The 16,249-nt window shown below is 25.5% G+C and overlaps 1 protein-coding gene across 1 annotated transcript in view; it reads right to left on the bottom strand.

The window, feature by feature from the left end:
* The window catches only part of LOC113552153, a 28,641-nt gene extending 14,624 nt beyond the window's left edge, over positions 1-14,017 (bottom strand). Inside the window, exons 1-2 of the mRNA XM_026954871.1 lie at positions 13,846-14,017; positions 3,047-3,128 (exon numbers count right to left, since the gene is read on the bottom strand). Of these exons, the coding sequence (XP_026810672.1) occupies positions 3,047-3,128; positions 13,846-13,904 (141 nt within the window). The 5' untranslated portion in view covers positions 13,905-14,017. The remainder of the gene's footprint in view (positions 1-3,046; positions 3,129-13,845) is intronic.
* Between the last annotated feature and the right edge of the window lie 2,232 nt (positions 14,018-16,249).

Raw genomic sequence — 16,249 nt, 5'->3', positions numbered from 1 at the left:
TATTACACATTTACACATTACCAATATATTATAATTACGGACTAGATAATATAATGTACAGAAAAAAAAATAAAAAATAAAAATAGGAATTCAAATTTTTTTTCGTAAACCCTTTATGCGGCAAATTTTAATTAATGGCCATATTGTAGCATTGTAATAGGTAATAGCTTAGGTGGATACCCATTATTTTGTTGCTCTGGTTCACGCGTTACATGTGCCACGTTCACGTGATGAGTTAACGTACGAATTCCACCGGAGGTAAAAAAAATATTATGGTATTGCATTCAATGATATTATCATATATCATATTAATAAACATAGTGTATAGAAGGAAATAAAACATAAAATTTGAATTTATATACAGTGTGTATTATAAAGGATTGACATATTTACATATAAAAGTGTCAAATTTTCACGATTTACTCTGTATGATGATATACTTTATATTATTATTCCTAACTACTATATAACTATATATATTAAATAACACAGTGATATAATAATAATAGTTATGATAATTCGTAAAACAATAACGCCTCGCCGTTTTGCTAATGCCCTCTCAGTCACGTGTGTAAATAACATATTATAGGTATCTACTTATACCGTACAAGTATAATATTATGATATAATAACATTAAATTATGCGCATGATATTATAATTGAACGCGTAAAAATGCATAATGTCCGTCCGGTTATTATAATAGAATTTATACGCGATCACGAGATTGCAGTCGTGTCTGTCTGCATACGCCATAGAGGCGATGTTTTAATATACATATGCGGCAGATCCCAATGACATTTTCGATTTACACAGTATTTTGATATGATACATTGAATACTATAGTGTGTAACTTGTACGTTTGATAAACAGAAACGATGTTTTTTTTTACCCTGCAGTAAAATTTTAATTTTTATATCGACCCATCACCTCGACCAATAATACGATTATATCAGTGTATTCGTTCATATTTTATTAGAAACACGGATACACGCGGATAATGTTATACAATATATTACCTAGTACTTATAGTAGCTAGTACTATCATTAATCATTTACCATAATCGATGTTCGATATCAGTTCAATAATGTATTGACAATGTATTGATAAACAATTTTAAAACCTTGTCGGCTTATTCAAAACCCATGCGGTTCATGTATGATGTGGTAAATACTACAGAGCTCGTGAAAAGGTCGTGTTCGGCCGTGTTTATAATATGACGAGCCTGACTGTAATATGTTATATACCTATAAAAATGAGTGCATAAAATAATATTATAACACCCACTACACAACTGTTCAGTTTATATTATAATTAGCAATTAGTTTATTACTCATTAGTAATCACGTGTATGTACGCGTGGGTAGTACATATATACAAGTATTATGTAGGTTCTCGTAGGTACGTATATGTATAATAACAATAAGATAGAGAGGTTTTCGTCTGGATGAGTTTGTATTAATTGCAATGCGTTTGGGAAATTTTGCATAATGCATCTGACTGAATGATTTTAAAAATAATGTAATAACGTGTTTGGGTGGCTCTATTTTAACATGCTGTAATTAGTTTGGTATTGTGTCATTGTTAAAAGGTTAGTCCTACCCAATTTGTTGCATCGAATTGTGGAAATAAATTTCAAGAAAAAAACTATTCAGTATAAAACTAAACTCAATAATGCTTAGAAAGTAACAGTATCAAAATAATAATATAACAACTAATATTATATAGTTATTACCAGAATCTATCCATATATATATTATGCTTTTTTTTTATCTCTTATTTTATTGTATTATTAATTATCATTAAGAAAGTATAAACATTGATTAATTTATCTACTGGGGATTCATATTTTTGGGATTTTTTTCCAGAACATCGCCATGGCCACTAGTCAGTCAACATTTTCAGTTTAATCATTACACTCATTTCTATACGAAATGAGATCAGTAAAAAAAAAACATCGATCATTAACCGAGTATTGAAATCAATAATATTATTACATGCTATATAATATTAAGACCGGTGGCCGGTTATCTTATTGTAGGGGGGGGGTCTGATAAAGTTAATTTTTGACAGTATTATTATTTTTTTGCAGTTCATGAAACTATCACGTCAATGTTGGACATAATAGCATTTTTTTTTTAATCCTCGGTGATAAAACGAAACGTTCAGATTTAATCACATTCCAATAAACTATTGCGTCCGCCGTTGTTTGTATACTTGCAACGCATATTTTCGTCATTAGTCGTCTCAAAATATATTGCATGCTGTAGTGCCGCGTGATCATACCAAATAATATCACATGACAATAATATACATAACCATAAGTCACAAACAATCGTATATTAAAAATCAACGATTTTATTAAAAAATTATATTTTTAAATATTTTTTATCCTTATACTTTTTTAAGTTTTTTACTTCTTTGAATGACAATATAGAATTTTAATTTCATATTCCAAAGCAGAATAATTTTTTAAGTAATTTGATACATAAATATCGAATTTAGGGCGAGTACTTTATGAGCTATACGTATTTAAAATTTATACAAGCAGAGTAGTAGACAAAAATTTTGTGGGGTAACCCCGTACCACTCCACTCCGCGCAACTAAACTTTAAATACGTATAACTCATAAACTCTCGCCCTAAATTCGATTTTTATGTATCAAAATACTCAGAAAAATATTCTGCTTTGGGATATGAAATTAAAATTCTATGTTGTCATTCAAAAAAGTAAAAAACTTAAAAAAAACGTTGATTTTTTAACAACTTGAAATAATGTAAAAAAATATTTTTAAAAACATGAATACTTTTTGAAATAATGAGTGGTTCATAATAAAAGAATCACTCTGTATATATATATATATATATATATAGTCGTTTTCTGATTTTTCATGCTTTTTTATGTTCATAATAAGTAATATGTTAAATTGAGCATTTACATTGCATGTACATTATTATATAGTAGGTACACAAAACATTTTTACTGACTAGTGAGTACCTCTACTTGACATATTATTATAATAAGTAATAATATTTGTGGGTACGTACTCGAGATGGTTTTTTTTTATTAAACGATTTACATTCCCCGTCATCGCTTTGGTTCATTCCACTTGCGTCGAGGTTGATGCTTCTACAATATAATAACAAAAATAATATTATGTTTTAACATTGCGACGATTAACACAATTAATATATAGGTAAGGTACTAAGGTATGCGTAAATAATTCACATAATGCACCGTAACTGCAAATACATAAATATATTATGAACAAATAAACACAAATAAATAAAAAAAATTGTAGTTTTTTGTATTACGATTTGCGAATTAACGTGTGAATTTTATCAACTGGAGTTTTCTAAATAAGCACGTATCTGGAACCTCATCTTGGGAAGGGCAATTAATTTTTTTAGGAATAGTTCAAATCCTCCATAATAAATTTGTGCCGGTGTACTCATATATAAAAAGGGTTGCTCATTATATATAATTAATAAAAAAAATATTAATAATTAGGGATGAGAAGTTATAAGACTTGCATATTTTTGTCTATGCCTTCTATTTATAGCTATAGGTGAGCTATAAATCCGTTTCATAACCTAGTGAGTTCATTTTTTTTGTTTTTTTTTCATATTTGGCTACATTTTTTAAGAATAGCATATTAAATATTTTTTCGTGAATAAAAATGCATATTTTAATCAAATATTATACTTAAATAAAAATATAAAAATTATCTTCTTGGACAATTGTCGTCGATTACACGTTGACAATCAGCTCTAGTTGTCCAATGCAATACATTTACAGGTATGAACAATAAATAAAAATTAAATGTGAGTGTCACAATATTTACAAAAATGTATAATTTTTTTTAGATATACAGATGTCGAAACATAAAGTCGTTGATTAGATGCTGACATTTTAACCTTGTTTATAAATTATATTATATTATATTACTTTTATTTTTTTTTCATTTTAATTTAAAATTAAAAATGTTATGTTTATTTTTTGTTTTTTTTTGTACATATTTTGAAAATTTTTCGTCTTATAACTTCTCATCCTTACTTATGAATTATAAGTTACATACTAAGATAGACTATAATACGGGCTTTTATGTGTACATAAAATATAGTATTTTTATTGGTCAAAACCACTAGCCTCGGCGATTACAAATACTTAGCATTTAATACACATGTTTGTATTATATAAATATGTATTTATATAATGTAATAAATTATATTTGAACGATAAATAAAGAATATCTACTTCTATATCTTTATATATAATATTGTTATGTTTGTAGTGTATATTGAACTCAAAAAATAAAAATAAAAAACACCTTTAAATGCGTTCTGCATGCAACTATGCGTAGACACGTTTTTATAGACACGTTATTACCGATATACGTGCAAGTACACGAATTCCTTAATATTTACGTTTTTTTATCGCAGCAAAATTATATTTAAGTCGTATAAAACCATTAAATCAAAATCAAAGTGATGATAAATAATTTATTTAATAAAAATGAATGCTATATTTATATTATATGTGAAACATTTGCTGAATTTAAAATGGTTTAAACATGTTGGACATCATTATTGTATTGGAGTTCTAGTATCCAAGTAAAACTTTATTATTCTTTGATCTGAATAGATATGGTTATGATTTATTGGTATATGTATTAATATATTATTATTTATTTTGTTATAATATATTTGTGCTCTTATCACTTGTGCTAAATTAAAATTGGTCATTATTAATGTTTAAATTTTTAAGCGCATTAAAATCAATACTTGATTTAATAAATTTAGTATTGGAAAAGTGGATCGAAAATAAAACATTGATTGACTGATCTACAAATTAAAAATCATGTATTTGATTACACTCAGCAGTTTGGTATAATTAATGCAAGCAAATATAATATAGGGATTATACTGTAATTCATTGAAAAATATACATTTTATCACATATTTTTTTAGTATTATTTCAAAAATATTGATTTATAACTATAATAATTGTGTTGACGTAAATAAATTATATTTTTATAATATATATTTATATTATCATATTTTGTAATAGAATTTAATTTCAGAAAAATTGATAACAGTAAATAATTGAACAATTTTTGTTTTTAGTTATAGGCTATGTATTCTGACTTTATAATATTATTATTTGATAACGATGTGTGACCGAATCAGAATTTATTAAAGTGCATTTTTTAATAGTATATATTATATACATGCGTCATCATGTGATATCGTATTTGACCCTTTACATACTCGTGTGTCATACTGACGAGTGATGACCAACTATTATACCTGTATAGAGAATAAATAATTAAATAATACCTAAATCGTTGTGTATTAATTTATATTTTCTATGAATGAATACGAGTTTGTTATAATTTTTCGTTTATGACTTTGTCATTTGGAAGTCTTTGGTAAATACAAATAATGGGTTATAAACTGCAATTGCAGCATCATACAATAACATGATTTCTCATTAAATTGTGTAGAGATACAATGCAATGATTTGATCATTAAATATCATTTCATTTTAATGAATAAAGACAGTTGCAAAGACTATAATTTCAGCGTTTGTTCGTTTGTCACAATTTTCGCTGAAATCACGTGTCGCCGACGATGGTCGTAGTTTATCTTCCAAAAGATAGAGGTGTTATCATATTTTAGGAATTTTTTAAGTTGTGTTCGTTTTAATTTTCATTATATCTATATTTATGTCTATTAGTTTCCATAATAATCATCAGCACCAGCCAATAGCCACTCACACATACTCACTTGTACAGTAAAACTCTGACTCTTGTATATTTTAGTTATTATGTTGTAATTAAAAAATAGGAAAATGAAATTTTCACCGTTATATGGACATCATTATTTTCTATATACAATGATATTTAAAAAAATGTTTAGACTAATTTTAAGTAATTATCAATGTTTATACTATATATACCATGAAAATATTTACACTTAAATTTTACTTGATTTTAGTTTTTAACAATATTATTTATTAAATATTTTATTTACAACATTAAAACCTACACAAGTTTATTTACAATAAGTAATTTTGGAGTTAAGAATATAAATTAATTGTAGAATGAATAATGAGTATGAATCTAGTAGTGCTAAGATTTTGGTAAGAATTAGAGTATGTCCCAAGGCTGTCTATTAAGCTCTCTGTTAGGATTTAGGGGATAGTGTGAGAAGAAAGAACTTTAATTAGATTTCGGTGTTTTTGAATGGTTTGATGAAGTGAGAGCTAGAGTGTCTTTTGTAAGATGGTTAAGTGCTAACATTAATATGATGATATATTGTAACAATATATGATATGACATACTAAAAAGTTGTATAAAATCTTTTTGTTTAAAATATTAGTTCAAAATACCATAGTATATTAATAGAAAAATGGTTCGAATATAAATTAATTAAAAAAATATCATTAGAAATAGAGGTTGATATACCGTCTTCGCTCATAATCGTTTTTTTAACGCCTAATGATTTATTTACTTTTATTGTAGTACCCACACAATGACAAGGTAGACTCAAAATCAGCTAAGATTTTCCTAGTTTTTTTTTATATAAATCATTACTACATATCTCAACATTTCTATTTTTCTAATTCAAAGTTCAAACAAAAATAATATATTATATTGGTATTAGTGAGGGTCTTAATCAAATCTAGTTTTAGTTTTGGGTTTTTTAAAAATATTCAATTTATATTCAAATATTCCAGTCAAATAAATAATTTTTCATTTACATATTCTTTAGATTAAAAATTATCATATTATATTTATTTTTGAGTGATACTATAGTTTATACTCATTTGTATTAAGTAAATTATTTATCAAGAGTTGTTTACTTAATTTTAAAATGATGAGACGCAAATGGATAAGACAGTTAACATTTAATCTGTAGATACAACTTTCCACAAAAATAATATTAATAGGATACAAATAGTAAATTTTCCCTTACTTACCATCACTTTAGAATATTTAGTTTTATAAATATTAGAGATTTTCTTTTGACACTGAATTTATTTTTCAATTAATTTTATTTAATTTTTAATTTTAATTGATAATAATTTAATCAATTACAATTTTTAACATACAGTAATATATCATTGTATATTTATTTTCCCAAGTGTTTTATTTTAATTTTTTATAAACGAACTATTATTCAATTCTTTAATCTTAACTCATAAAGTAATTAATTCATTAATGTATTAATACCTTTGTTTCATGAGGTGGATGTATTTCTAAGGTCAACATACCAATAATGATATTTATAAGAAATATAAATATTTAAAAAAAAAAAAATTTTATTATAGTTTCTTCAAACTTTTATACGTTTAATAACTATTAAGTAATAATTGGGATTACAGAAGTTTATCATAATCTCAAATTCTTCTAGAAAAAATAGTTAAAACTAGTATTTGTTTTAAATCGTTTTATATTTGTTACAGTTATAACTTATAAGTGAGTTAATATATTTGTAAAATTATCTTCGTTATTTTAGGTTTAATTCACTTACATACACCATCTTAGTCCTGAGTGTGAAAAAAGTCTTATTTCATATTTGACGAGGAAGAATAAGAAATTAAAAATACCTATAGAGCTATATACTTTAATCCTATATGTTAACTGTTTAATATACAGGAGGGTTCTTTAAACATACTCACTAAAATATTTTTCTTTAATAATGTATTTAATCAAATTTTTATTTTCGGAATTCTTAAGTATACTTAAACATATATTTCTGATGTACTTAGATTATTGAGTGTCCTATTTTGATACCAACTTTTTTAAAATTTTTATTTATTTAAATTGTTAATCAGATAACAATTTAGAAAATGTTAACGCATTTTAATCAAAATATTAAAACCAGCAGTTTTTGAATTATTTACATCATAGTTTTTGAAAAAATCATAATCTGTATAATAATATTATTTATAATGAAAAGGTTTGCTTTTATTTGAAAATAATATCTTTAAGTATACTTAAAAAATATAAATTTGAATACATTTATTTAAACTGAGGTAAATATATTTGGCGAATCACTCTGTAAACGTCCCACTCTCATAATTATTATATTTTTTTATAATACATGCAATACATCGTCTAATGTGGAAAACAACAGACCATTTTCATAAGCAATATATTATATCGTGATAGTCATCGCGACGACAACGTGACTATTATATTTATATATTTATTTATATAATAATTGTGTGTATACTGTGTATACTTACTAGTATTATCAAAACACGTTTAATATAAGACAATAACAAAAAATATTTATATCGAATACAGGTACGACTAGAGTTGTTAACGAATACGATTTGTATATAAACGATTTTTTGCATACTCAGCCACCCAGCGAAAAGAAAAAAACGAAAAATCGCTCTGCTATATAGTAGATTTCAAGCATGCCTAAACTTTGTCAATATGTAGGTCATAATTTTATGGTTTTTACAATTATATAAATAGAAAATGATTAAGATTTTGGTAAGTTTAAATTTTCATCAAGATTTAAAATTTAGTAATAAAAAAAAAATTTTTACTTTTATTAGTTTTTGAATTATATAATATATAAGATGTAACAAGATTATTTGAAAAACTTCCATTACAAATGTTACTATATTTGTTAAATAGTTCTGTTACACTCTGTATATATATTATATATATAAAAATGAATTTAATTTAGTCAATAACTGGTATTACGTTAATTTTCCCAGGTTTTTTTTTTATTGTTAATTTTATCAATATTTTTGACTTCCTAAGTATAAGTTAAATTGAATTATCTATCATATACTATTATCAATATTGAATCATTTTTATCTATTATAATAATAAGTGCTATTCAGGCAAAATAAATTTAAAAACAAATTTATAAATCGTATAATATGCAACATTATGTAGAATGAATATATGTTTTATTATCCTTTGAAACTTTGACAATAAATAATAGTAATTATTGAATACCCAGAATACTTCGCTGAATGCAATCGCTCCGCTCGGAATTTAAAAGCGATGTATTATAAATCGTAGTATCTAGGACGAAATAAAAAATTCAATGAATTCATTTTAAAGGAAAAATGTTTAAATAGGCAAACAATTTGGCCAGATGATTTCATTTAATTTACAATTTCATATGGTGGTGAAAAGTGGTACTATTTTTGTAATTTTATAATAGTACTTAATTATAAAAATAATAATTATTTATCTTGAACAAAATCAACATTTTTATACTACACAAAAATTTTTAATACTTGTCTAACCATATTTCTTTATTAAAAAACGAATTTAATTACTTGGTAGTTTCAAAATTATTTTCAGTAACTGTTTGGGTAGTAAATAACTAAAACCAGTGGTAGATTAATGTAATATAGTCAAGACTTGAAAAAGAATTAAGATACTATATACATCATGTATACATTATAGAATATTGATTGTGGAAAAATACAGTTTGCCCGATTTAGTTAGGTACATCAGTATTTTCGAAAATATCAAATAAATTATATTTTAGGAACTATTTCAGATACCTCATTATTATTATTATTATTTATTGTTTAAGCTTCAATGTATAATGTTATATTACATAAATTGTACACAGCTTATAATTTTGTCATAAATGAAATTAAAACTTTTAATTCATTTTTCTTGTAACATTTTTGATTTAAACGATTATATCGATTCAACTATATAATTTTAATTATATTAGAGTATAAATTACGATAGGCTATAAATAAATTCAATCGTTAAGTTTTTTAATAGGCCAATTAATTCTTTTAAGAAAACGCTGTGATTTCGTTTAAGCAGAATATAAATTTATTGTACTACGTAAGATAGACTACGACTAACTAGTGTAAGGTAGCATTTTACTCCAATCAATAGAAGATTTAGACTTCGTTTCCGAGCATCCCATAAACTAATATTATAAAAAACATAATATGAAAAATATGTAACATAATTATATGAAAATAATACTACCTATATACACTTATGTTTACAGTAATAATTTGTTTCCCGCGCTTTAATTTATATTTTTTAATTTTATTTCTTGTAATTCTATAGTTTTTATTAGTAAAGGTATACTTACTAAGTCTATCTAATATAATTATTAAGACACGTGAACATGATTATGTAATTGCAATAACTGATAAGTGTTAAAAAACAAATAAAATTGAAATTTTGTGAGATTTTTAATCACTAAGGCATACATTTCTTAAGATCTGGTGGGAATAATGACGTGGCGTATCAACAAACTGTACTTGTAAAAAGTACAACTATATTTAGAAAGATAAATAATAATAAGAAGATTAATCACATATTTATTTTCTGTAATCTATGTTGAGTAAGTGCTAAGTAAAGCTTATAAATTGTCGGTCTTTTAATTAAATATTTTTTGGGATTCATTATTAATTATGGTCGACAAATAAATAATCATATAGGTAATAATATGTATTATACATATTTTTATATATGTTTGTGTTTGGTTCTTCATCGGTGATCGTGTGTATGTATTACATTGAACACGTAAATCGAAACTGTATAATACTACTATAGAAAGTATGAATATCGTATCACGTAACAAGTGTGATTTTTAATAGGTACATATTAAACTATACAAATGTATTATACTATTATGTATATAATAAGCATGCAGTTAAAAGTTATCTGTGTAATAGAACCACGACCTTTAATCAATAACTAAATAATGATGAATGTATCGTATTCGATTAGATCAAAGTGCGTTTATGATATTAATATTATTGGTAGGGAAAAATTTCAAAAATTGCATATTTTCTCTTAGGAGGTCAGGTTGGCATTACATTTTTGGTTTTATAATAAATCAAATGTCGTGTAAATCCATGTTAATTACGCCTCAAATAATATTGTAAAAATAAATGTCATTTATGCGGCTTTGCTGTTTGTCAATAGTTATCGGTACATTGATCGTTCTCAAAAGCTCGAATTTCAAGCATAATGAAGTTTTATTGTTTAGAATAATAATAGTAATATATAGTAGTTATACAACAATTTTGCCTCCGTCAAATAAATTGAACCTCCTCCGGATTCTGAACGTACGTTTTTTGACTTATTTTACAAAAACGTGCTATTTATGTAATACCGGGAAATACAATTATGCACCATGAGAAGCAGGTAGCCTATTTGTAAAACGGTTAAATTTGTTTACTTCAATTGTGATTGAAAACTAGTTTTTCTGTGCTCCAGCTTAAGGGTAGATTATAATAATAGTAGTTAATAGGTATACATTTTTATTCATACGTACTACGAACTTCCCAACAATGTTTTTATGTAGTAATCTCGTCAAAATGATACTGATTTATACGTAGATATGGGTTTTTATAACATTAATTAATAATAAGTACTATCGAAGTATCATGGTTATAAGCTGATTTCTCAATAAATTAAATAAGTATATTAAAAGTTTAAGTATTGAAAAATGACTAAAAAAAAAAAAACAAATTCAGTTAATTACTGAAGAACCTCTGTTGATACTTTATTTCGTTCTAATACGGATTTTATGAATAACGTTTGAATTGATAGTTTATTATTATGTATCTAGGTATATAATTAGTTTAAATAAATCATTACCGGTGTATCAAAACGGGATTTAAATTTAATTCGTTTTTAATATTAACAAACAGTAAACTTATAATAGTTATAACAACCATTTATTATATAGCTTATAAAATATTAATTAGATAATTATATAATGCATTTTATTATATTTATCTGAGACAATATTATAAATCTGATATTTTTTTTAGCGTATTATTCATTTGTATAAAGTTTGGAATTGTCCAACATTTACGTTACGTGAGCTAAAGATACACAACAGGGTCATCGGGTCATTAATTTGTATATTGTTTTATAATAATCTGCCATGAGTCGTGTTTACATCTAAATCGACAGTCTTACTTTCATACGTAACATAACAACCGTTTTTAACGATAAATAATGATGCTATTTAATCATATAGAACTTTATTCCCTACTTTGTCATACATATAATAATTTTATTGAATACTTATAGTTTGATAAATTACGACTGTTTCACGGCAAATCCATTAACTACAAAGTATTAAGTTGGTAGTATAAGAAAAAACGTTTTTGAATAGGGTCCCATTATTATTCGGAGTATACCTACTTAGCTTATCTTTGTTTTTGATCCAATAATTTTGATTCTTTTCGACTAAAAGAGTTAAAATGTCGGAGAAGTAAATTTATATAATCGTTTTTCAAAATGACGGTGCCTTGACACAATAGTTAATATAATATAAAAGTTATTATTATTAATAATGTCTAACGTACAAAAGCCGGGTACGGAGATGAAAATAATATAAGCGTTTAACTTAGAGTTCTTGGGACACGGCTGGGGGGAACAGAACAACGCGAGTGAACCTATTTTTCACATTGACGGGGATCTCGGTAAAGGTATTATTATATGATATAATCACGTTCGGTACAACGTGACGGACATCACACACACGCGAGCGCGCGTCATAAGCGAAACGAAAATAAATAACCGTATATATATATATATAATATAATTATATCTCAAATTTCCATTCGTGTGGACGTTTACTAAAGTGAGAACGTGTCATTATATGTCTTTATATCACTACTGTTGGTATTATTATCATCGTCCAAATGCGACCAAAATTACATTTTTATTTTTTTTTTAAAGTTCCCATATCCCATTTATCGCTAGGATACGTACCTATTCAAGATTATATTACATATTACAAAAATTATAGGGTTAGTTGACGATTAATTTTAATAAAGTTGCTAAAACAAAAATACTTCGTTACATAAAATGGATGGTGTGCCGTGTGCGAGTTATACGGGATAAGTCAATTGTACCAATTTTTTTATTACTATGATATATTATCTTAAAAAAACTTTCTACATACAGTTTTTGCTGTTAGTGAATATTTGATTTTTTTTCGTTTGAAAAGCCATTTTAGTCAGTACTACAGTAATCTGTATAGCCTATATACTGCAGGAATAGCAGTACTGCAGAAGAAAAACTTCTGGATGACTTAATATTTCCATTTTTTTAAAAATAATCCAAGTTTTGATAAATAATAATAAAATATAAAACTATTCTTTTTAAAATTTAAAATTAAATATTATTAAACTACTACTAATTATATTTATATTATACAAGATTATTCTTTTATCAAACATTCATTATTTCAAAATCTATTAATGTTTTTGAGAATATTTTTCTTACATAATTTGCAATCGAAATAAAACAACATTTAGGTATCTTTGAAAATAAAATAATAATATTTTTTTTTTACTTTATTTGAATACGTTTTTAATTTTATATTCTGTAGCAGAATATTTTTTGAAGTATTTAAATGCATAACAATTGCAGTTTGGTCTATTACTCCGATCACCAACACTTCAAATGCTTATAACTCATGAACTGCTCGTTTGTATTTCGATTGTGATGAATTGAAATATTCGAAAAAGATTTTGGTTTAGAATATGGAACTAAAAATTCATGTTTTCATTCGATAAAGTAAATAACTTAAAAAAAATTATAATAAGTAATATATATATATATATATTAATGTTGCTATATTTTTATTGTAAATTATATAAGAAAAATATTTTTAAAAACATTAATAGACTTGGAAATAATGAGTGTTAAATGATAAAAGCCTATATAAAACAAAAAATACAACTACATATTTTTCATTCTGTACTATTATATGGCGCTCCTATTTCTTGGTTATTGTATAAAATGCCCAATTTTCTATTATATAATTCATTTATTATTTCACATGTCTCGTCATCATACCTTTCATAATTCGAATCTGGATTTAATCTGGACGAATGCCAAGGATCCATGCTACTCATCAATTTGTTCAAATTATATTTTTCGTGAGGGTAGTGTAATTATTGCTCATATCACACACACACGCACGCACGCACACACGCACACACACACGCACACATACCACAGAAACGTGCGCCGTACTCTCACACTGCCATCATGACTATTATTTAATATACCAATGTCGGCCGATCGACAACTGATAATTATCACTGTTTAGAATTTTTTTTGGAGTGGGAAGAAGCATCCACTGTGATCTATGAATTATAATAACAGTGATATTAGATTATATATAAATATATCGTTTTTAGTTATGAGCAAGGCTTAAAGTACCTCAAAGTGACTAAGGGTTCTGAGAATTTCGAGTAAAATTTAATAATAAGTATTACTTAAACGTATTGATTTGACTGCGTAAACGGAATCGATGGCGGAGTGAGGATTCTTTTGTTTATTAGTATTTCTAATCATGCTTAAGTACTTGCAAGTATATGCATATTTTTTCTTTTTATGAAAAATGTTTTAATTCATAATAGTAACACTTCTCTCGAATTCAATTTTTGTATAGATTACAATATTAAAAGTTTAATTACTAATCTTAATTCATAAGTAACAAACTATGTTTATAAAATAATACAATATTATCAATAAAATTAATTATATTTTATTTAGGACTTGATTCTTGCATTACAGATATAATAGCTTTCTTAACAACTACTAAATAAAGCTTAATACAATGATATAAAAAGGTACATTTTATTATCTAATGTATCAATGTATGGAATAATGAGATGATAAATACATTCTAAGGAACTACTCTTTATATTATCTAGTATTTTTATAAAATTGAAAAATATTTAATAAAATAACTTTATAAAATTAAAATGATAACATTTAGAAAAAAAATAGTTATTTTTGACAAAATAAAATATTTTAATCCTTCTTTGTGGCTTTAGCACACCTCCTTACTTCTAGCGTATCATTAAAAGAATATGTTAAAGCCGTTTAAGGGGACGTGGGAAAGTTAGATTTAAGCATTATCAGATATAGGGGATAGAGTTCTCTTGCATCTCCTGGCTATTACCCCTGGTTATAAGACAAATGGACCATAAACACAGATACACAACCTTATCTTATATAGTCAAGTATTTTTCTTTCGCTTGAGTTAATAATTATAATAATAAATAATAATATAGGTTTAGTTAAATAAACAATTTTTCTTTTACTTAATAGTCACGTAAAAAGTTTTTTCATATATTCTTAATTAATTATCTACTAGATATATAAAGAAATGAAAAATATGTAGTTGTTTTGAATGAAAAATAAGTCAATAATAACTATTATAAAAATATAACTTTATTGAAGTTGTGTTAGAAAAAAACAATCGTCCAATTTACGTTGCACCACGAGTAAAAGTATCTCGTCGAGTCCATAAAGTTGAAAGTTAAAGTTAAGCCTTGCATAATCAGTGGGTTGGACTTTTTATCAGCCCGTGTTCTCTTGTTGGTTGAGAGAACGCAGCCGACTGTTACACGCTGCAGTACACGTGCTCCGGGACGTGCATCGCCGATCGTTTGTTTCACGTGGTGATCAGATCACTGCTGGTGCTGCAGCTGCTGCCTTATAGGTCGTTCCCAAATACAATTACCCGAGGAATTAATAATCATTAATAACTCGATTTACATTCACCAGTCCTTCGTCGTCGTTAACGGAAGTGTATAACTTAAGTGGGACGTTTAGGGGGTAATTTGTCTGTTATAAACAATACCTAAATCCATTCTTCCTACCTATATTTTCAAAGAAACCATATTAAAATTATTCAATGTACCCTTAAAATCTTGAAATTGAGTAATGGTTTTTTTTTATACCTTTCTTCTAGTGATTTTTCGTTGTTTATTGTATGCTAAATATGTCTACCTAATTATATATTAAAATAATAATAATACAAAAATAAATAAACAATATTTTTTATTTAATATAACAAATGCGTTTAATTTCGCTGTGAATGAAAATTCAAATTTTTCTATTGAGAAAACGTTGTTTTCTGTATACATATTGGTATTGATTATATTTTACTAAATATTTTGTATGATATATTGATCATATTAAGTATCATAATAACCGAATAAGAAAATAATTTAACATTAAACAATAGGTAAAAATTAATTTAAATTAAGGGGTTCGATATCGTGATTTTCTGTTTTTGTCTAATGCACGCGTGACATAGGATTTTAGACGAATCCTTTGCCAATCATACCAATTGATCCAACTAAGTGATAAGAATTCTAAAAACAGATTTGAATTTGTCGTCAAGTCTATTTGAAATCGACTTTCTCACGGATTTGATATTTTCCTCCAAATTCCTAAAAAA

This window comes from Rhopalosiphum maidis, chromosome 2, assembly GCF_003676215.2.
Source record: "Rhopalosiphum maidis isolate BTI-1 chromosome 2, ASM367621v3, whole genome shotgun sequence".
Lineage (NCBI taxonomy): Eukaryota > Metazoa > Arthropoda > Insecta > Hemiptera > Aphididae > Rhopalosiphum > Rhopalosiphum maidis.
Note: the sequence above shows the minus strand (reverse complement) of the source record. Positions and strands in the feature narration are given on the sequence as shown.